We start from the raw sequence: 20,597 nt of genomic DNA, 5'->3' as shown, positions 1-20,597 counted from the left end.
ACCTACAATAACAATCATTATATCTTCTATAACTCTCAAATCAAACTCATTTTATTTATTAGACTTTTTGTCTTCTTTTCTTTTTTTTTTGCTTTTTGGTAAAACTATCTACGCTTGGGTATTCTATAATGTCTATTCAATAGGAACAACAGCATGGTTATCATTATAAGCAGCTTGTGCAATGGAGATGACATGGTCTTCCAAATCAAACACAGCATAGACACTTCTCATAAAGTTGTCACCCAAAATTGAATGAGTACCTGGTAAAATACCAAATACACATAATTCAGCACCACTGGCATAAGTACCCACTGATATAACAAATTCAGAGGTTGGAACTTTAATGTATTGCTCATTTTTGAAATTGAATTCCAAATAATTGCCAGGATTACCTACCCAACATGGCACTTCGTAAGCTTTACCAGCATCATTATAGGTAACATTACCAAAAAGTCCAACAATGGATTCAACTTGGTCTTTGGACAAGTAACTGTATGTAGTTCCGGTATCCAACAAGGTTGGTGTGTCCTTGAGATCAATACCACCATTGAAAGAATCAGTACCATTGTAAATAACAGCACCAACTTTTGGATGATTAGTACCTGCGGGAAGACCGTAAGCATTAGTGTAATTGTTCAATGACGAAACGACTGAGGTCAATGGGATTTGGGAGTAAACATATTTATCGTTAGACTTGACAATATCAAAAGCTTTCAAATCCCCGGTGTATTTGGCATGATCAATACCACCAAATAAAATATAACCTTGAGCAGCATCACGAGAATCAAGATATAAGGAATAAGCAACTTTAGCAATCAAGTTTTGTTCCTTCATAGCAAATGGTAAATTAGTATATTTTGGCTTAACTGCTTCCAATTCAGGATAGCCGACACCGAAAACACCAATACTGGAAGTAGTGTTTTCAATAACAGCAAAGTTGGCGTTTTCAATCAGGAATCCTGCAGCAAAAGTAATATTATCTTGACCCATAGTGCCTGATGCCTTATCACCATCATAATAGCTAATTGAATAATCAGTTTTGTTATCGTGCCATGAAGAAGATTTCAGTTTATCAAATACACCATATTGGTCACAATCAATTGATCCTCCGTTGGCTTTACATTGAGAATTTCCTGAAGAAATGAACCATAAATCAGAAGATCCAGTATCAATCATTACTTGAACTTCTTGAGGTGGTGAACCAACTTTCAATGTAGCAGTGTATAATGTTTGAGTGTTATCTAAACTAAGGAAAAAAGCACCAGTTTGTTTGTTTGCACCAGATGAAGAAGGTTCACTATCATTTGAAACAGAGCTAGGAGCAGTTGATTCAACGCTCTTGCTTGTTGGTTGTTCGACCTGTGAGACAGCACTTGGAGTGAAATCAGCATCTTTGGACCTATCGTCAGATAAAGTTGGAGGCTTATCCAGACCAATTAAACTCCAGAATTCAGTTGGAATTGATTTAATCAAGTCATCTAAGGAAAATCCGGTTTTAGTTGGTTCATTATCTTTATTGTCAGTTGATGATGGAGGAGAAAATGATACTTCATGTTTTACACTGTGTCCATCAGCAGAATGTCCGACTTCAATTGAGCCACCAGAAAAAATCCCATTACCAAAGATAGGTTGAATGATCTGGTTTACATCTTCTTGAGCAGTCTTAGCAACACCATTTACAAGATCAAAAATAGGTAAACGGTTTGGGAAATGTACACTGCCTTCATCAGCTTGAAGTTTGTGCACTGGCAAAGCAATGAAACCATCACCAATAACAGCAAGAGCTGTAGATGATAAAAGTAATAACTCTAATATTCTTTGCATTTTCTTACTTCACTTGTCTAGGTGGGTAGTTCTTGTTCAAGTTTGAAGATATCTTTAGTTCTTATTTAAAGTTGATGAAACTTTTTTTATTAAACAAAAATAAAATCTGACTGGAAAGTTAAACGAATGACTAGAAGACAAGACTATTTGTTGCAAGGGTATCCTTAAAAGTATATGGCAACAAGTGAAGAAAAAGAAAACTATACTTCAACAAAGAGAAAGAAAGTTGGAGAAATATAGGTTTATTTATATTGTTTTTGACGTTGCAGTATCTGCAAATTATAACAAATTTCGTTTAATTAAAGACATGGTGATGAATTAATAGACTGCTTCTTAATTGTGTCATAGGTCAAAATGTTAAGTATTAAGTAGTGTGTATATTGAGTTTTAGTATTATTATTATTGTTGTTGTTGTTGTTTTAGTAAATTTTTCATGACGATTTTGTGTCATTGGTTGCAGTCGAAACCTTGCGTGTAAAAATAACAAAAATAAGATCAATTCTATATAGTGAGAGCGTGTATCTACTCTTTGTGTATTACACGATTAATAATAATAGAAGAACTAAATGTTTCATTTTTTCTTGGTTAAATGATTCTTTTATTTTTGGAATTTATTTTAGTCACAAACAAGGGGAACAAAGGGACTAACTCCTCTCTACATACACTCAAAACAAGCCATTGTTAATTTCTTGTTTCAGGAACAACAAAAACAACAACAACGCCACCACTCAAGAACATATTACATAGTATATATATATCGCTTCTCCACAAAAAATAGTAATATTGGCGGTAGTGCCTGGGCATCATTGTAGATATTCATTAATTTGACTTCAAAAAGAATATACTGTGTATACTATGTATCACCAGACATACAAAGTATCACATTAGACGAAAACTATGTCTCCTTTGGATTCTAATGCTGCACATTCGCTAATCATTCATAAGATTATCAGTTACTGATTGGTCTTTCTATCTCTTTTTTTTGGAAAAAGAATACCAGTTTAAAACATAATTTGTTAGAGAACGGAAAATTCCAGAGATTGATTTTTTCTTCTTTTGTAATGAAAATTAACCAAACCAAACTAATGGAAAAAATAGAAGAAAAAAAAAAAAAGAAAGAAGATATTGAATATGCAGAGAGACACCCAAACTTATGGTTTGTATAGCCTCGTCCAATAAATGTTAGAGAAATATAACCATTAACGATCAGAAGAAGTTGCACAAACAAAACCAATACTATTGAGATTGCGGTTAAGCAATTACACCCCCCCCTTATTGATCAACAGTTCGTCATATCATTACCAATTACAAGACGATTAGTAGAAGTTTTGCAAAATTATTATAAAGTCTATTTAAAGTGTCGGGTTATGCAATTGTATTAATTATTTCTCACCATGGATTGGATTCAAAATCTTCAACCCCTGTTGAGGAATCACCCCAATTTTTATGAAGCAACGAATTGGGCATTTGCACCTGTTTGAATAACTCATCTCCTTTGAAATCATCAATATCTTTGGTAAGTGCCGGTTTCTTTTCAAAAGTACCTGGATCAACAGATCCAGAATCGCCATTTCCGTTATGGTCGTCTTCATCCTCGTCATCATTCTTATCGTCATAATCGTAGGTTTCATTTTGCCATGACCTATTCTCAGTCAACCTCTCATCGATGTCATCCATAATAGAAATTGGCAATGACGGTTGGTACTTTTTATTTCTAAGTACTCTAACTCCACCAAGACCGGCTCCATAACTATTGATTAATTCAGTTAAATTAGGTAATGCAACTTCAAAAATGTAGTTTGGGTTTAAGTAGATGTATTCCTCTTTCGACAAAAATGTTGTTTGTGTCATATAATGCAAAAACAATCTTTGAATTTGATTGGGGCCTTGTTCGGTCATTAACGATTTGATCACTTGAATTAATTTCTTTGGTAACTTTACTTCATTAACTTCATATTTGTATAATTTATGAGCAACCTTAAAAAGCTGGTAATAATTTAAACAATCAAATTGATTGATTGTATTTATCAAACTTTCTTCATCTGATAATGAAGTCATACACTGCAACCATTGTAAAAGTTCAATGGTTGGTTGTAACTGATTTTTGCCAATATGATATAATGAATTGTAATAAAATTGTAAATAATGTGGGTTCTTGCGATGTTCTGATGACGTATCTTCATTCAAAAGGTTATGCAATTTCACATCTGCATCACCAAGCAATTTATTCAATCCACCAATAGTTTCTGTCCTATACACTTTCGTATTATGGGAACGCAACCAATCTTCAATTGCCGATACATTAAGACGTATTTGGATGGCTTTTGCACGGGAGCAGTATTTAGATTGACTAATCAATCGATTAAAGATTGTGCAATTGATATAATAAAATACTTGTGAAAACGCTTCCAGACGAAGTAAGTTATCAACCTTGTGAATTCTCAACACATAATCCAAAGCTCCCAAAACTTGCAAGTATCTAATTGGTGAAGGTTTCATTAATTCCATTTGGGTAGGTGGATATAATGTATTCATAATATCATCATAAGTGTTAGGATGTGACTTATTCTTCTTAAACAAATTCCAATCTTTGGCATACAATGCGTTGGAAACATCGACTAGGTTAGTAAAGTTAATAATACAATCATCAACAAGTAAATTTAATCTAGAATTGATCGAGAAGGATAATGTCGCTGTTAATGATTGGACTAAATTAATTAATTCTTGCAAAAATCTGGGGTACTTTAAATAAATGTTGTTTTTACCAAAATAGAAATGCAAAAATTGTAATGAAGACAACCAATAACTTAACAATACTATATCACCAGCTCCCATTGTGTTGGCAGGTTTACCATCATCTTGGATTGCCATGTTAAATGCACCTGACTTGGTGTTTGTGACTGTTCGCAATCTTGCTGTAAAACAATCAAACAAGAAATCCGTCAACTCTGTAGATTCAACTTTCAAAGCTGAATATCTAACCAATTGGAAAACAATAGCAGCAGGTAATTTGGTATTGTGCTGATATGTAGTTTGTGATCTCAAATCAAATATATAGTTCAATAGTGTTGGTATATCGCTGTCTGTAAATTTTATATACTGTTCCGGTAATAGTTTATCATATTCAAAATCAGGAAGTTGTTGGAGTATTGGGTCCTGTGCTAAATTATACTCTTCATCCTCTCCAACAACTCGTGGCTCCTGGTTTTCTTCGTCTTCGTTGGTAATAGTATCGCCAGTAATAGTGTGCATTCTGAGTTTTGTATTCAAATCATCTTCATAATCATCTTGTGGCAAAAAAGAATTTGCTTGGTAAATATCGTTACTGTTGTCCGTATTAGTTTTTAACAAGTTGTGTGATCTGAAATATTCATACATTTCTGCGTTTTCCGGGAATACCAATGTGCTTGCATTTTTGCCATCATCTTTTGGTGACAAAAAGGGATCTGCCTGGTGGTCTAGCAAGAGTTTAACAATGTTTAAATAATTAAGATGAACAGCCCACATAATTGGTGTATAATTGACAATTGAGTCCAGGATATCAGGATCAGCTTTGTGATTCTCTAGTAAAGATTCAACAATGTCGGGATTGTTAAAACATACTGCATAAATCAATGCTGTTGCCCCATTCTCATCACTAGGAAATAGTTGATTGACAATGTGTGGATTAGATCTAGTTATGCTCTCTAAAGTAACAACATCGCCGTCGCATGCCGACATCAACAACTCTATAATAGCTTTATTTGCATTGTTACTACTATTTTCCCCTCCATCTTCAGAAACTCCAGAAACAAGGTTCGATTCTAATAATTGTAATGCCTTTTTGGATGTGATTATTTTGGCCAATAATGGATCAGATAAATTTAAAATGTCTGGGAGTTGACTATTGAATCCCAGTAGACTATCTGCTGCAAAAGAAGTTGTATTGTTCCAAGCATCCATTTTTAGGCAAAATTGATAAAGTTTAATCAAATGATATGCTGTGTTGATTGTTGGATATATGCTGTAATGATCAATTTCTTTGGTGGAGCAATAATCGAAAACAGTTCTCGCTAAATTCCATTTTTCTTTATTTTTTTTAGTTGCATACTTAAGGGAGTTTTGGTTGCGTGTATAAAACCACACTAGAACATTCAATGGAAATTGTCGCTAATAGTTGAATGTTGAAATGTCGTGAAATTACAAAATGTCACTAAATTGATTAATTTATATGTCATACTAAATGTTAACAATTAAATTAAATTGTTGAACGTCGCGCACTAAAAGTTTTCATTGTTTACTGGTTGCATACTTACTTTTCCTATTAAAGAAACATTATGGGAGGTGGAAAAAGGAAGGAAAGAAAGCCAAAAAAAAAAAAAAAAAAAAAAAAAAATATCGCACCTGAAATTCTGGAAAATATCCACTACGAAACACATTGCAACATTTCCACCCAGAAAATTCTTTCTTTTGGATCAACAGCAATAACAGAGTTTGATTCAACCCCAGTAGAATGTCTAAACTAGTCAGAAGAACTATTTTACCTGCCATAACGGTTGTATGCATCGTTTTTTTCGTAGTACTAGAATCCTCAAAGAAACCAAATGATTCCTTATATGATGCTGGATCCCACATATTTGATTCCATAAGTCATTTATCCTTTGTTGATGGACAACTAATAGAACACAAACCACCAAACCAACCACTTTTGAACGAGCAATTTAAGAATATTGACAGCAACCCAGATATTAATCTACAAACCATTAAGCAAGCGGATGGAGAAAAGAAAAAGTTAAAGGAAAAAGAAGAAGAAGAAGAAAAGCAATTGGATCCTTGTACAGTATTCAATCCAATAAATAAAGGATTTATTGATTTGAGTGGATTATCGTCCTTGTCAAACGAAGGCAAAGCGTTGCCATGGGTTTCTAAAGGATACGACAGTGGTAAGAATTATACAATAGGTATATGTTCATCTCCATTCAAAAAACACCATAGTGAGATCACTGAAATCCAAGACAATCTCAACTCAAGTTTAATTGGTGCATATTACGTTGATGCCGAAACCAAAAAATATGTATCTATGGGTAAGTATTCGACTGTACCCAAATTTAGAGGTAGAAAATTGACTTTAACATATGAAAACGGATCCTATTGTGATATAATTGATAACAACACAAATCAAAGACTACGTAAATCGACTATTTTAACATTTACTTGTGATCGTGAAATGTCAGCTAGAGCACTGGTTTCATATATTGGTCAAGCAAATGAATGTACTTATTTTTTTGAAATCAGATCACATCATGCATGTCCTACTGCTGCTAAAGCTAATAATCTAGCTGCTGTATGGATATTTTTGTTTATATTTTTGGCTGCTGTATTTGTTTACTTTTCTGGTGGATTGTTGTATAGACAGATGAAACAGGCTTCAAGTGCTAGAAGTAAAGTATAAATTACAAAGAACGATAGCGTGGAACTTATAACTGAATCACTTACAAGACATATTCCTATGCATTTACATTATATTATTGTTTCTTTCAGTTCTTTCAGTTCTTTCGATTTTTATTTTCATTTTTATTTCATTTTATTATCTTTATATTTTTAAGTAAAAAGAGAAATATGAAAATATATACTTGTATAAAACCTAATATACACTACTGATGACAACATTTGCAAAGTTTTCTGTGTCAGTTTTTGCTTCTACTTTAGCAACAATTTTACCACCAGTGGAAGCCAATCTAATGGAAGCACCAACTTTTCCTCCCCAAACATCTTTACCCAATAATTTCAATGTGTGCGAGGTTATGTCACTTGGAACATAATCAGACCCATCCAATGGCATCATATTCAATGCCGTCTTTACTTTATTGACAGCATTCTCGATAGTATCAACATTGCTAATATTCACGACACCAGAATCTTGATTAGGTAATTGATCGAAAATAGATGTGAAATTAGAATTGTATAATGGAATAATGAAATCACCAGCCAACAATTCCAAATCATCAATTTGGTATTCATCAGACCATCCATCGTCTGTTGGATCAACGTTACCTTCGTCATCCAAATCTTTGTTAGTGTAAGCAACAGTGTTACCAAATGCCGAAAGCAATTCTTCATCTTGTATACCTGGAGCTGAAAATGAAACGTAAACAATACCAGTTTGATCTGGTTTTAATTCTGCTAATGGCACAATAAAATCTTCTTGGTATAATTCGTTATCTGGTTGAGCAATGACAGAAATGTCTTGTAAAACAGTGTGTGGTAATGTGTTGTTGATATTGTATTGCAACACCAATTTCTGAGATTCGGCAAATAAATGTTTGACTACACTAACAACAATTTCGTTTTCTTTGTCAGTCAAATATATAGGAACAGATGTTGACTTGGTTAATTTCCCATAGGATTCGAATTCGGCAATAGCAGCTAGTTCTTGAGCGTATTCTTGTTGTTTCAATAAGTCATTAGCAACACCATCACCAGCTGATTCGATTTTAGCACCCTTCTGTTCTTCAACTTCAGGAGCATCGTTATTTTCAACATTGGAACTTTCCAATTTGCTAATCTTTCTGTCATACTCAATTGATTTCAACTCTTCACTAGAAATAACTCTAATTTCTGAAATATCGAATTTAACAGAAAAGTTCTCCTCATTGTTCAAATAATGGACTAATTTGCTTTCCAAGGCATTCAAATCATATCTTGAATCACTGACAATCAAATTCTTCTTACCATTGTTGATAAAGTTCAAGGAAATAGCAGCTCTGTCTCTTACTTCGTCATCAACATCATTCAAACATCTTTCCAATAAAATAACAATATTTTTTGATACATCGCCACCACAAACTGCAGCAAATTTAGCCAAGGCAATAACCGCTGAAGATCTGACAATGGAATTCTCCAAAACCAATCTGTTGTAAATGTGTCTGATATAGTATGAAGGGTTTGAAGTATGTGGACCTTCATCACCCAACAAGTGCAAAATACGAACTGATAATTCTGTAAATTCACAATCCTCAATAAACTCACACAAATTCATTAATATCAATTGCTTGGCACCTGTATCGGGCAAAAATTTAATCAAATCAAATAATGCATCAACAATGCTGCTTTTCAATTCTAATGTTCCATCATCTCTTAATAAATCAGTTAAAAATGACACTAATTTCTTGTGTTTGGCAGGGAATTTTAATGCCAAGTTTTCAATCGCTTCAATAATAACAATTTTGAAATCCTCGGTTATTTCATCCATTAATGATGTCATTTTAGTGATTAATCTATCAACACTTTCACCACCTGTAGATCCAGTATCGACAGTACCAGCACCCATGGTTTTCAACAACGTGGTTATTGCCAACGTAGAAATGGATCTATTGGTATCATTAATCAAGCCTTCCAATTCCAAGTTAACAACGATAATTTTTTCTGGGTGTTTGATAGAAATCTTGTTGATTAATCTAATGGCAGCAAATCTGGTTGCTGTTCTTGGAACACCCAATAATTTTTGTAAAGTGGTGACAATTTGCATGAATTGATCATCCTTGATCAAGTGCTGCAAGTTGATCAAAGTTTTACATGCTTCTAATTCAACCATGTCAGACTTGTGTTTCAAAAATCCTGCTAAAATCGGATACAAGTGAGAAATTAACGATTGATCATCATTCAAAATCTTGTTAATGTATCTAATCAATTGAATTATTGACAAAGAGTTCTTCAAGGACGATCCTTCGGACAAAGAGCTGATCAATTTCATCAAGGCCATTTTATCGTGGTTTTTCAACTGATAGATCAATCCCAAAGCATGATATTGATACATGTAACTAGTTGATGGTAAGTTTGAAGTGGAGCTCCCGTAGTATTCATGTAACTGGAATTGGGTTGGTGGGAACAGCTTGTATGATTGAATGGTTTCCAAAGTTTCGTTGGTAAATCTTTTAACAACTTCTTTAGCGTGTGGTAACAAGTTATAAGATGAAATCAAGGCTGCAGAAGAAATAACGGGGTTTTTATCAACTATTGCATTCTTGAACAACCTTTCAGCTGCATTTACAGTAGTTGGGTCTAAAACTTTTGATAAAGTTCTAATGGCATTTGGCTTGTAAACAGCATCATTTCCTTGAATGTCTTTCATGATTGAAGAAGTCACCATCAATATATCATCTGATGTTGACGACAATTCCTTTATAGTCAAATACACTAATTGTCTCAAAGACAGATCTTTATGTTGAAACAATTTTGAAATAGAAAAAAACAAGGTTGTTGACTCTTGTGCTGGAAATGATTCACCGTTATAAATCAATCTCAATAATTTGGCTAATAGTTGTCGACATTTTTTTGCATTAACCGGAGAAGCATTAAATTGTTGAAGACATTCCTGGAAAACTGCCATTTTATCAGGAATTCCAACATTGCTTGAATAAGCATCCTGTTTTTTGTACGACAGAGTGGACATGGCTTGTCTTCTTTTGTTTAACTTGTTGTGGTTGACTTGTTGTATGTAGTAGTTCGTTTTTTTATTATTTTTTTTTTTTTTTTTTTCAACACTTGGAAATCAATCATAGTTGAGAGAGAGAGAATTCTTACGTGTTTCGATTGAGTTGTTTAAAACTCAACTAATGTGCGTGTACATCAGAACAAAAAAAGTTACTACCATTTTTACACTAAGATTTTTTCCTGAAATTTTGTCAATGTATATTTTTTTTTTTATCCAACATTGCATAGGTCATTTACACTTGGTTAACCACCAGCCATATCAATATGATTTCAATTACTAAAGTTATTTCCCAACAATTTAAACTGACAAACATCACCAACAACTTGTTTAATGCCACTCCAAAAATAATAAGTCCAATAACAAGTGGTTCATTATATCAGCCAATACGAGGCTTTAAGGTTAGAACATCTGTGAAATGTATGTGCAAAGACTGCTACTTGGTCAAAAGAAAAGGCAGAGTATATGTTTACTGTAAAAGCAATGGCAAACATAAGCAAAGACAGGGTTAAAGTGGCTATCTAAATTTAGATTGAATTCTTGTATATATTCTACACAATACACAATTTCCATTCATAGTTTCCTTTTTCGTTTTTTTTTTTTTTTTTTTTTTTTTAACTCTGAAAATAACAAACTGATCTGACGAAACTGACGGAACAACCGGATTTTGTTTTAAACAGGAAGGAGCAAGAATCATGCTGCATCTGTTGTCTGTGCTGTAGTTAGTTTCACCGCTCGTGTGTTTGTTGTTTGATTCTGTCTCGAGTTATTGTAGGTTTGATTGTAAGATGCTAAGCGCGGGTTCATTGATCGTTGGTTCATAGGATGCTGTTGTGTAATTGGCTGGTTTGGCCTGGCTGCTGCTGCTGCTGATGATGATGATGAAGACGGTGACAGCGAAGAGATGATTGCCTCTTGCCAGAGCTTATTCAAAGTATTGGCTATCTCAGTCCCTTTCTCATGAAATGTAGGAGAAAACTCTTCAAAAGTGCTTGGATTGGCATTTGTGGCAGACTTATCACCCTTTCTCGTTTTTGATACCTTGAGTTCTTTGCCTGAGTATGATTCCAACCGTTTCAAACTTTCTCCCATAGGGTTTGCGTGCCTTCTCACATTCAAATATTCTCTATTCAATCTTTCAAATTCAATTTTTGTCTGTACTGTAAGGGGGAGAGTGCCCTGTACTAAATTAAGCAATCCTTGGTTACCATTGGAATCCGAACCAGAATAAGATCCATTGTTGCCTATACCAGGTGTGGCTGGTGTCATGGGGGTTAGCGGTTGATGCTGTTGGGGAATAGAGCTGCCATACTGAAGGTCACGAATATTCGCCTGACTCTGGTTGTTGTAGTTGTGAGAAAACATTAGATTGTTCAAGGACAAGTTTGAAAAATTGGACATACGATTGGCATCTAGGTTTGTAACGTCCATAAGTGAGCTTTCTCTTTGTAGCCATAACCTTTGTTGGGTTCTAGTTTCTATATTATGACCATATTGCAGATCCGCTGACGATGTGGAATTGTTAGTTCGAAGAAAATCCGAAAAATTGTTGGTACCATTATTGATGGAAGCTCCAGCAGGAGAAAGTGGCTTCACTTGCTGTTGTTTTTGTTGTGTTTTTTGTTGTATTTTCTGTTGCTGTTGTTGCTGCTTTTTATTCATTAAATATTGGTTATTTGTTCGCTGTAAATTATTGAAAATGGTTTGGTCGGGTTGATACGAATTATTTTGATTGACATTTTTACTTGTAGTTACCGGTTCCGCAGCATTGTTGAGCTCCATGGGATTGGCTTTGAATGAAATCCCACTTATCGCTGTTGAATTCAAAGCTTCATCGCTTGGCATAGTTGGATATGCTTCTGTCATTTTCAAATTGGCACTATGTTTTGGATCAATTTTTCTGACTAAACCTGTAGACTGTGACAATAATAATGACCCGCTGTAAAAGTTGTTTGCCTGTGAAAAGTCATCTGTAGAACTCTTTGTTGAAGAACCAAGTTCAGGACGACTCGGGTCAATCTTGCTATCAATTGTGTTTCCTTCCTCGACAACTTCAAGTTTATCCTTAAACTTAGGAGGTTCTTCTGAAGCTGGGGTTGGTTCTGGCAATATTCTATTTATTTGTTCATATAAACTGGGAATGTTCTGTTCATTCTGCAGATGTGTTGTTGAAATAGTATCTTGGCTATCAAATCTTTCAGGTACGGGGGCATTATCCTGACCGGTGCCTTCGTCATTCAGTAGATTTTCAACATCTTCATAATCTGCATCGTCGTCATTCAATTGAAGAATAGCTTTCCCCATGCGGGCACTAGATTTTAACCCAATATTGCATGCAGAATTGATACGTTTCAATGATGTCGTGGATTTGTGTGTTGGCAAAGTCGGACTAGACGTTGTCTTTGTCATAGGTTGTAATGCTGTCATCTTAGTTAAGGATCTACTACTTCTTTTTAAAGCACCTCCCTGTCTGCTCTTCAATAAAAACTCTGTTGATTTTGATCGATTCAAGTGTGGTCGGGCTGTTGCACCAGTTGAGGTGGATAACTTGGTCAGGGATTTGTTGTGGGATAGCGATCTGTTATGAGCTTTTACTCTGTTTCCTTGCTTTTTGTTTAATGACGGTGTGCTAGTGTTTCGTGGAATATTACCTGTGGATGCTGGTCTTGGGTTATTGGGGAGTGACGAACGGGTCACAGTAGAATTGTGATGTTGTGGGGGTTGAGAATCTTTGCCCCCTCTCCTGGAACGAGTTGGATCATTTTCTGTAGACTGTGGTCTTGAATCATTGGAATAATCTTTTTTAGGTGTATTGTGTGCTGACATGACCCTGCTGGTTTGAAAATATGGGGAGTGATAGTCTGGGTCTGTCTTTAGGTATTGGTCACAACTGTTTAATTTACGAACAAGAATTTATTCTGTATGAAAAGTGAAAAAAAAAAAAAAAAGACTACACACATAGATTTTTGTTGAGCTGATTGTGCGAATAATGTAACTACAAAGTAGGATATATTACTGATTTCGGAAGTCTACATAAACTGTACCACCAAAGTTATGTTTGAGTTCAATATCACATTTCTTCAAATAAGTGCTATCAAGAAGAAATATATTTGAAGTGTTTTAGTTAAATTTGATGCAATTGAATTGTGTAAAATTTCAGGTGTTTTTTGTAAATATTTCCAGGAAAAGAATTAAGCTTTTCCAAACTTCTGCACAGAACAAACATAAAGAGTAATTATTCAACTTAACTAAAAAAACTCTGTCCTATAAGGAAAGCTTAATGCTGTAATAAAATATGCCAATTTACCAACTATTGCTTTTTTGCAGTTCTTGGACTAAGTCGAAAAATTGGGGAATATAATCATCTACCTAATTTGGCTGAGTAAAGTCTCAATATGTCTTTTTTTTTTTTTTTTTTGACTTTAACTTTAATTGCACACCCTCTTTCTTTCTAGTGGAAATACGATCGACATCCACGTGTATTGATGAAGCTGTCATGGAGTCAAGTTAATTATTTATTTTTTATTGACACACGTTTACATTATTAACAATTAGCCGTTGACAGGTAATTGACAGTTCACAATGTGGATGGCTTATTGAAATTTAGAGGTTGTTTTTTCTTCTTTCTTGTTCTTTTGCAGCCATCCATCCACAACAAAGAATAAACACCATCTATTGGAGAAGGTACAGCATATACAAAGAAGAAAATAGAAAATGCTACAACAAGATGGGATATATATTTTAAAAAACAATGCAGAATCATTGGAAGTTGTCAATGGTTTTTCACTCTCTATCCCCTCGGCTTTATTCAGTGAATAATCAAAAACATGAAATTACTGCAAAGCCTCCAAATTATAAGATCTCAAAATCGTCTTTATTCACTACCCCCTTTTCTATCAGACTTTTATCAAACGGCTCCAAAAAAATAAACGAACTCATCACTAATTATGTAGCCTTGTGCTAAAAACAATAACACATACACGTGGATTATCAATTCCTAAAAGTATTAACAATAACAATGATTTTTACTAAACCCGGGGTTAATAAAACACTAATAACAATTAAGATAGAACTCGCTACTAGCAAACAATAGCCCGAATTAATGCCATATTTATCCTAACCAGGATTCTGCACTCTCATATAAATATCTTGTTATCTTACCTTCTTGAACAACAGTTTTGGCATAATACATTTAATGATATTTTTTTACTGACAACGAAACTTTAAATAAAACAACAAAAGAATGCTCTTATCTAGATTATTAACATTGACTGTTGCTATTGTTGGTTCAACAGCTGAATTCCATTTACGTAACCAAGTTATTGTGAATCATGGATATTCTGATATTTCCGATGAAATTTTCGATAATTTGTCTCGTGAAGATGGTGATTTCATCAATTTCAACATTAACAAAGTTCAAATTGCCAATGGGACTGCTTGTGATAAATGTAAAAGCAGAATTATCAATGCCAAAAATTTAGTCGAACAAAACCCTGACAAAGAACATTTGGTCGGTTTATTATTGTTCAAAAATTGTTTAAACACCCAATGGAGAGAAGCTTGTCAATGGACAGATTTTTTCGTTACTACTTCCTCTAGAAATGAACAAAGATTTAATGACGATGGTCCTGATGCTGGTATTTCCTCTATTAGTAATGTCAATTTCTACGATAATGATTTCCTTCAAATAATCAAAAAATTCAACACTTCCAGTGAATATGATTTAGAAACATATTGCTATTTCAAGGGGAACAAAGCTTGTAAATTACCAGCGACTCCAAATGTCACTGAATTGTTTGACCTTGAAAGTTGGTGGCCCAAAAAGGACAGCAAATATGACCTGCCTCCAGTTTACACCAATAATTCAGAAACATTTAATGTTTTACATGCCAGTGATTTCCATATCCAATTAGATTACAAGTTGGGTGCAGAAGGTAACTGTACCCTGGTTCCATGTGGAACTTCTAGTTCATACTCCAAAGATGCACCAGGCAAAACATACAATTTCACAGACTATTACAAGTCGTTCAATAATGATGTATCTGGCAGCGATATATCCTTTTACCCTGATTCCCATTATGATGAAGATGCTAAATTCTCCAAAGGAGACTACTACGATTTCCCTCAATACTTTGGTTGGTCTTTCAATAAAGCACCTGCTACTTCATTTGGAGCATATTTATCGGACGCACCATACTTGCTTGTCAACAATTCTATTGTCGAAATGAAAAAGCTTCATCAAGAAAAGAACTTTGAGTCTATTATTTTCACTGGAGACAGTTTTTCTCACAATGGTGAGCTTGCCAATCCTGACGAATTAAAGTTTTCAGAAGCAGCTATTTTCAACCTGATCAATCATTATTTAAATGGCGTACAAGTTTTCCCTGCATTGGGGAACCATGATACCATGTTCAGATATGCTGAGGTTGCTCCACGTATTTACGTAAGCAATGCTAGTTATTATTGGAATGAAGATTATGTGACTGATCTTTGGGTAAACAATGGTTGGTTTGACAAAAAAGATGCTGATGCAATCAAGACCCATTATACGGGATATTCATTTACTACCAAAAGAGGATTGAAAGTGATTGGACTCAACTCCAATTTTTATTATGGTGACAATCTTTGGAGTTATGGAGAAACTACCACCAAACCAGACAAGTTTGGTATTTGGAAATTTTTAATTGATGAATTGGTTGATAGTGAATCCCATGGTCAAAGAGTTTGGATTTTGGCTCATATTCCTTCAAACAATTACGATGTTTTACCAATTCAATCACATATTTTTGCTGCCATTGTCAAACGGTTTTCCCCTTACACTATAGCCAATTTGTTTTTTGGACACACTCATAGAACACAATATTCTGTCTACTATTCAACAAATGACACCAGCAGGATTGAAGATGCCCTTACAGTGTCATGGGTGAATCCTTCTGTTACTCCATATACTAATTTCAACCCTGGATTTAGATACTATGAAGTTGAGAATGAGAGTTTTAACATTCGTAATTCATTTAGTTACTATTTCGATTTGAACGGGACATTTACCAACAGTGGTAATGAGCCAACATGGAAATTGGAATACTCAGCCAGAGAATCATATGACCCTAAGGGAACTTGGCCAAAAGACGCTCCTCTAAATGGTACTTTCTGGCATTCCTATGTCTCCAAATATTTGTGGAATACCACCGATACCCATTTCAACCAGAAATTTATGAATAACAAGTACAGGCAAAGTCCACTTACTCCAAACTGTACCACTGCCAAAAACGCCCTTGACGACAAATGTTACAACGACAACAATTGTTTCCTTTACTTCTTATCAGACGACAATATTCTTTGTCAAAAGGGGTAGTTTAAAGACTATGGGTAAACTATAAGTATTTGTATACTTCTATCTTTTTATTGTTTTATTCTACTCTCCGTCAAAATTTTTTTCGTGATATTCTTTTCATACTAGTTAACTATATATACATCCTTGACTCTCTTAACCCTGACTCATATCTGCCAATGGGTTAAATGTAGTTGGCGCATCAAATGTGGGATCTTTTGAAGGTATATATACTGAAGACTCACCACGGCCAAAACCACCACCACCACCACCTCCTCCTCTTCCACCTCTAAACCCACCTCTGAAACCACCACCTCGTCCTCTATACCCACCACCTCTTCCACCTCTAAACCCGCCTCTGCCGCGTCCTCTGTAGCCACCACCACTTCGCCCATTATCAAACCCACCGGCAGCAGCTATTTCTTGAGATGCTTGCCCTCCATGTTTACCTCTTCCAAATTGTCTTCCCTCACGGAACCCTGGATCCAAATCAATGGATATACTTTGAGAATCCAAAATGGTGGATTGTAAAAATTTCATAGCATTTAAAGAACCTTGTTCACTTCGATATATCACAAAGCAAAACCCACAAGGAGTTAATTTATTTCTATCTAATCCCATTATGATTCTATCAATAGCACCACATTTCAGAAATAATTCATGTATTTGTTCTTCAGTAGTGAAATGAGATAAATTACCAACATACACTGTTTTCAGCGTCATTGCTCGTTCCAATTCTCCATAATTGTGTCTTGCCTTTCTGATTAAATAAGCTGATGGTTTATCTAGCCTTTCTGCAGAGTTTTTGAAGTTATCTTCAATAAGATTCATCGTTGATTTGTAGTTGTTGATGAGTGGATGGGGCTGTTTTGTTTAGCGTTTTTCTATTTTTTCTACCTGTCAAGAAATTTTTCTTTGCAAAACACTATCAACAATGATGATGTTGGTTACCTCACATTCCCTCTCTGAATAAGTTTTTTTTTTTTTTTTCTAGGGAGAGGGATTTTTAAAAACATTCTCGCTTTTTCAATTATTTGAGAGAAAGGGACTTAAACCAGGTATCAACCTTAAATTAAATTTTATCAACTGCCACCCTTCGTTCCCCTTTACATCAGCTATGTTGAGTAGATTGGGATTTAGTACAGGTATACGATCTATATATAGTGTGCTGGACCAACCATCATTTGTTTCTGAACCATGGGCTATTTATCCTGCTAAACACAAGACCAATGGGAAAATTGTTTCAGTTTTCATTTTTGACAAATCAAGATTTGAAACTCAAGTTAGTAGGTTGCATAGCACTTCTTCAAGTGTGAAAAACCCTAAAGTAGTGATTAGCGAATGTTATGAATTAATAAAATATGAAGTTAGTCAATTAAGTAAATTGAAACATCCACAGTTATTACAAGTTTATGAAGTATTAGAAGAAACCAAATCGAAATTTTTATTTGTTACTGAACCTGTGATTGATAATTTGGTTACAGTGAATCCGAAAGATTTAGATGATTTATCTATTCAAAAGGGGCTTTTACAAATTTCTAAAGGATTACAGTTTTTACATAGTTATGGGTCGATAATCCATTTGAATTTACAACCATCATCAGTTTATATTAATAACCAAGGAGATTGGAAATTAGGTGGGTTTAAATTCTTGCAAAATTTGAATGAAATTTCACCACAAGAGAGGGAAAACTTTTATATATTGAATAATATGTCAGTGGTACCATTTGCAAATTTTAATTTAAATTTCACAGCACCAGAATTGATTATTGATTCTCATACAAAATTGGATTTTGCCAATGATATATGGTCATTAGGTCAATTAATTTATTATTTATATAATCATCAAGATTTATTGATAAATTGTTTTGATGCAAATAGTATTTCTGATTATAAACAAGAATTTCGGAAATTTGAACAAAAATTCTATAATCATAAACCTACTGAATTAAAGTATGTTTTGAAAGATATTCCTACCAAATTATATCCTTTATACCCGCAAATTTTAGCAAGATATCCTCATGATAGAATTACATTGGATCAGTTTATGGATTCGGAATTTTTCAATGGCAGCATTATCAAGGCAATGTGGTTTATTGACGAGTTTTCCACAAAATCAGTAGATGAGAAATTGGTGTTTTTAAAAGGACTATTAGAAGTCGACCAACAACAACCCAATACTTTACCATTAATTTCACAATTTCCTCCATCATTCAGATCTCTGAAATTGTTACCATTATTGATCGATTTATTGACAAATGAATTGAATGTGTTGACAGAATCAGTAATTGATCCTAAAACCGATGTATTGATTTCGGAGTCTTTAACTATTGTTTTGAAGATTTCTGAAACATTGTCAAGTTTGACATTCCAAGATAAAGTATTTGATATTCTTTTCAAAGATAATCCAAGGGATAAAAAGGCACCACAAACATTCACTAAATTAATCAATTCTTCTGTGAGAACTCGCTTGACGTTGATTAACAATTTGGATACTATTCATACAAAATCAAAAGATAAACAATTTGTTCAATTTTTCAAAAGTATTATTGATTTAGTATTAACGATATCTCCTAGAGAAAATGGTCAAATTGAATTACAAATCCAACTACAAGAGAAATTTTTAGGGTTTATACCTCAATTTGTTGATAAACTTGATTTCCCATATATTAAAAACACTTTAGTTCCATTGTTGTGTCAAGTGTTCAAGACAACCACTATTTTATCGACAAAACTAAGTACTATTGATACATTTGAAGGATTAGTGGATAAGAAAATTATTGATAAAATTATTGTCAATGAACAATTATTCCCAATTATGAAAAATTTGAAAAGTAGAGATAAACGAATTGTCACGAAAATGTTAAATTTTTTTTTCAAATTGGCTACAAGTGAACATATTAATTTGGATTTAGAAGCAATTGTTGAATCAATAATTCCTCAAAGTTATTCCCTTGCGTTTGGATGTAATGATTGTAATCAATTGGAATTTAATCAATTTATTAGTATTATCAATTCTGTGCAGAAGCAATTAGTCGAAAAGAAATTGTCTACTTTATTGAAAACTTCGTCTAATGGATTTTCTAATGGACATAAAGGTGGAAAGAATGAAGCTGTTGCTAATAACAATTTTGAAGCATTGTTGCAAACACAAACAATACATGATGTCCCTGATGAAATTAATGCTCCAAAGGGAAAAGTAATGCAACCAAAGAGAAAATCAGTCCTTAGCACTGCCATCCCCACAAAATCAAATTCTGCCGCATCAACAAATACGACCCAAGTTCGTAATTCGGATACTCTAAGACCAAGACCAAAACCAAGACCAGTTAAGAAACCCACTGAAGGATTAGCATTTGGTGCTACAAATACCCAATCAAATACTACCAATAATAGGCTATTAAACACATTGAATTCTACATTTGACAAAAAACAAGACGATGATGATTTTGATGATTTCCAACTGGCAGCAAGTACTTCTGTATCGGAGTTATCGTCATCAAGAAATGGTACTATAAACTGGCAAGGTGAAGTGAATAAAATGAAAACATTACCAAATACTCCAACAACTGCGGAATCATTCAATGTTTCCAGATCACAATCGCAACCACAAACGAAGAATACTAATTATCCACCTGGATTTAATACAAATATGGTGTTATCTCCGAAATCGTCATCAATTAATACCAATGTCAAATCATCATCCTCAGCATTCAATGGGAATGCCAACAACTCTGATTTACTAGATTTACTATAAGAAATACACGGCATTCACCAAACGACAAAGAATAGCTAGAAATTTGTGTTCTTTGTTTTGTAGTTAAATCCCAAGATCAAATTGTATATAGAGAAAACAAGGAAAAAATTGTCGTACCATAATCATCTGTAAGTAATTTAGTATGTACACACACATCGGAATAGAAGGGACGCATACAAAAATGAAAAAAAAAAAAAAAGCCAATATCTTGGAGA

General features: G+C 34.0%; 9 protein-coding genes across 9 annotated transcripts; 4 read left to right on the top strand and 5 right to left on the bottom strand. All coding sequences in view use genetic code 12, as the record gives it.

The window, feature by feature from the left end:
* Positions 1-132: 132 nt before the first annotated feature.
* Positions 133-1,824, bottom strand: SAP7 (aspartyl protease, putative; the record flags this gene model as incomplete). The annotated part of the gene is made up of 1 exon (XM_002417085.1): positions 133-1,824. The coding sequence occupies one exon, from the start codon at positions 1,822-1,824 to the stop codon at positions 133-135; it is 1,692 nt and encodes a 563-aa protein (XP_002417130.1).
* A 1,389-nt stretch (positions 1,825-3,213) lies between these two features.
* On the bottom strand, positions 3,214-5,766 carry CD36_04600 (conserved hypothetical protein; the record flags this gene model as incomplete). Its single annotated transcript, XM_002417084.1, has 1 exon — positions 3,214-5,766. One exon carries the CDS (start codon positions 5,764-5,766, stop codon positions 3,214-3,216), a length of 2,553 nt encoding a protein of 850 aa, XP_002417129.1.
* Positions 5,767-6,316: 550 nt separating this feature from the next.
* CD36_04590 (uncharacterized protein) lies at positions 6,317-7,255 on the top strand (the record flags this gene model as incomplete). Its single annotated transcript, XM_002417083.1, has 1 exon — positions 6,317-7,255. The coding sequence occupies one exon, from the start codon at positions 6,317-6,319 to the stop codon at positions 7,253-7,255; it is 939 nt and encodes a 312-aa protein (XP_002417128.1).
* A 192-nt stretch (positions 7,256-7,447) lies between these two features.
* CD36_04580 (coatomer gamma subunit (Gamma-coat) protein, putative) lies at positions 7,448-10,255 on the bottom strand (the record flags this gene model as incomplete). The annotated part of the gene is made up of 1 exon (XM_002417082.1): positions 7,448-10,255. The coding sequence occupies one exon, from the start codon at positions 10,253-10,255 to the stop codon at positions 7,448-7,450; it is 2,808 nt and encodes a 935-aa protein (XP_002417127.1).
* Positions 10,256-10,418: 163 nt separating this feature from the next.
* On the top strand, positions 10,419-10,806 carry CD36_04570 (putative mitochondrial 54S ribosomal protein RTC6; the record flags this gene model as incomplete). Its single annotated transcript, XM_002417081.1, is given in 2 exon segments — positions 10,419-10,514; positions 10,525-10,806. The coding sequence occupies 2 exon segments, from the start codon at positions 10,419-10,421 to the stop codon at positions 10,804-10,806; spliced, it is 378 nt and encodes a 125-aa protein (XP_002417126.1).
* Positions 10,807-10,987: 181 nt separating this feature from the next.
* Positions 10,988-13,120, bottom strand: CD36_04560 (conserved hypothetical protein; the record flags this gene model as incomplete). The annotated part of the gene is made up of 1 exon (XM_002417080.1): positions 10,988-13,120. One exon carries the CDS (start codon positions 13,118-13,120, stop codon positions 10,988-10,990), a length of 2,133 nt encoding a protein of 710 aa, XP_002417125.1.
* A 1,417-nt stretch (positions 13,121-14,537) lies between these two features.
* On the top strand, positions 14,538-16,649 carry CD36_04550 (acid sphingomyelin phosphodiesterase, putative; the record flags this gene model as incomplete). Its single annotated transcript, XM_002417079.1, has 1 exon — positions 14,538-16,649. The coding sequence occupies one exon, from the start codon at positions 14,538-14,540 to the stop codon at positions 16,647-16,649; it is 2,112 nt and encodes a 703-aa protein (XP_002417124.1).
* A 132-nt stretch (positions 16,650-16,781) lies between these two features.
* On the bottom strand, positions 16,782-17,456 carry CD36_04540 (RNA binding protein, putative; the record flags this gene model as incomplete). Its single annotated transcript, XM_002417078.1, has 1 exon — positions 16,782-17,456. One exon carries the CDS (start codon positions 17,454-17,456, stop codon positions 16,782-16,784), a length of 675 nt encoding a protein of 224 aa, XP_002417123.1.
* Positions 17,457-17,742: 286 nt separating this feature from the next.
* Positions 17,743-20,382, top strand: CD36_04530 (protein kinase, putative; the record flags this gene model as incomplete). Its single annotated transcript, XM_002417077.1, has 1 exon — positions 17,743-20,382. One exon carries the CDS (start codon positions 17,743-17,745, stop codon positions 20,380-20,382), a length of 2,640 nt encoding a protein of 879 aa, XP_002417122.1.
* Between the last annotated feature and the right edge of the window lie 215 nt (positions 20,383-20,597).

The sequence above is a fragment of the Candida dubliniensis genome, chromosome 1 (genome assembly GCF_000026945.1).
Source record: "Candida dubliniensis CD36 chromosome 1, complete sequence".
NCBI classification, from domain to species: Eukaryota; Fungi; Ascomycota; class Pichiomycetes; order Serinales; family Debaryomycetaceae; genus Candida; species Candida dubliniensis.
The sequence above is the reverse complement of the archived record's forward strand: the minus strand, read 5'-3'. Positions and strand labels throughout refer to the sequence as shown.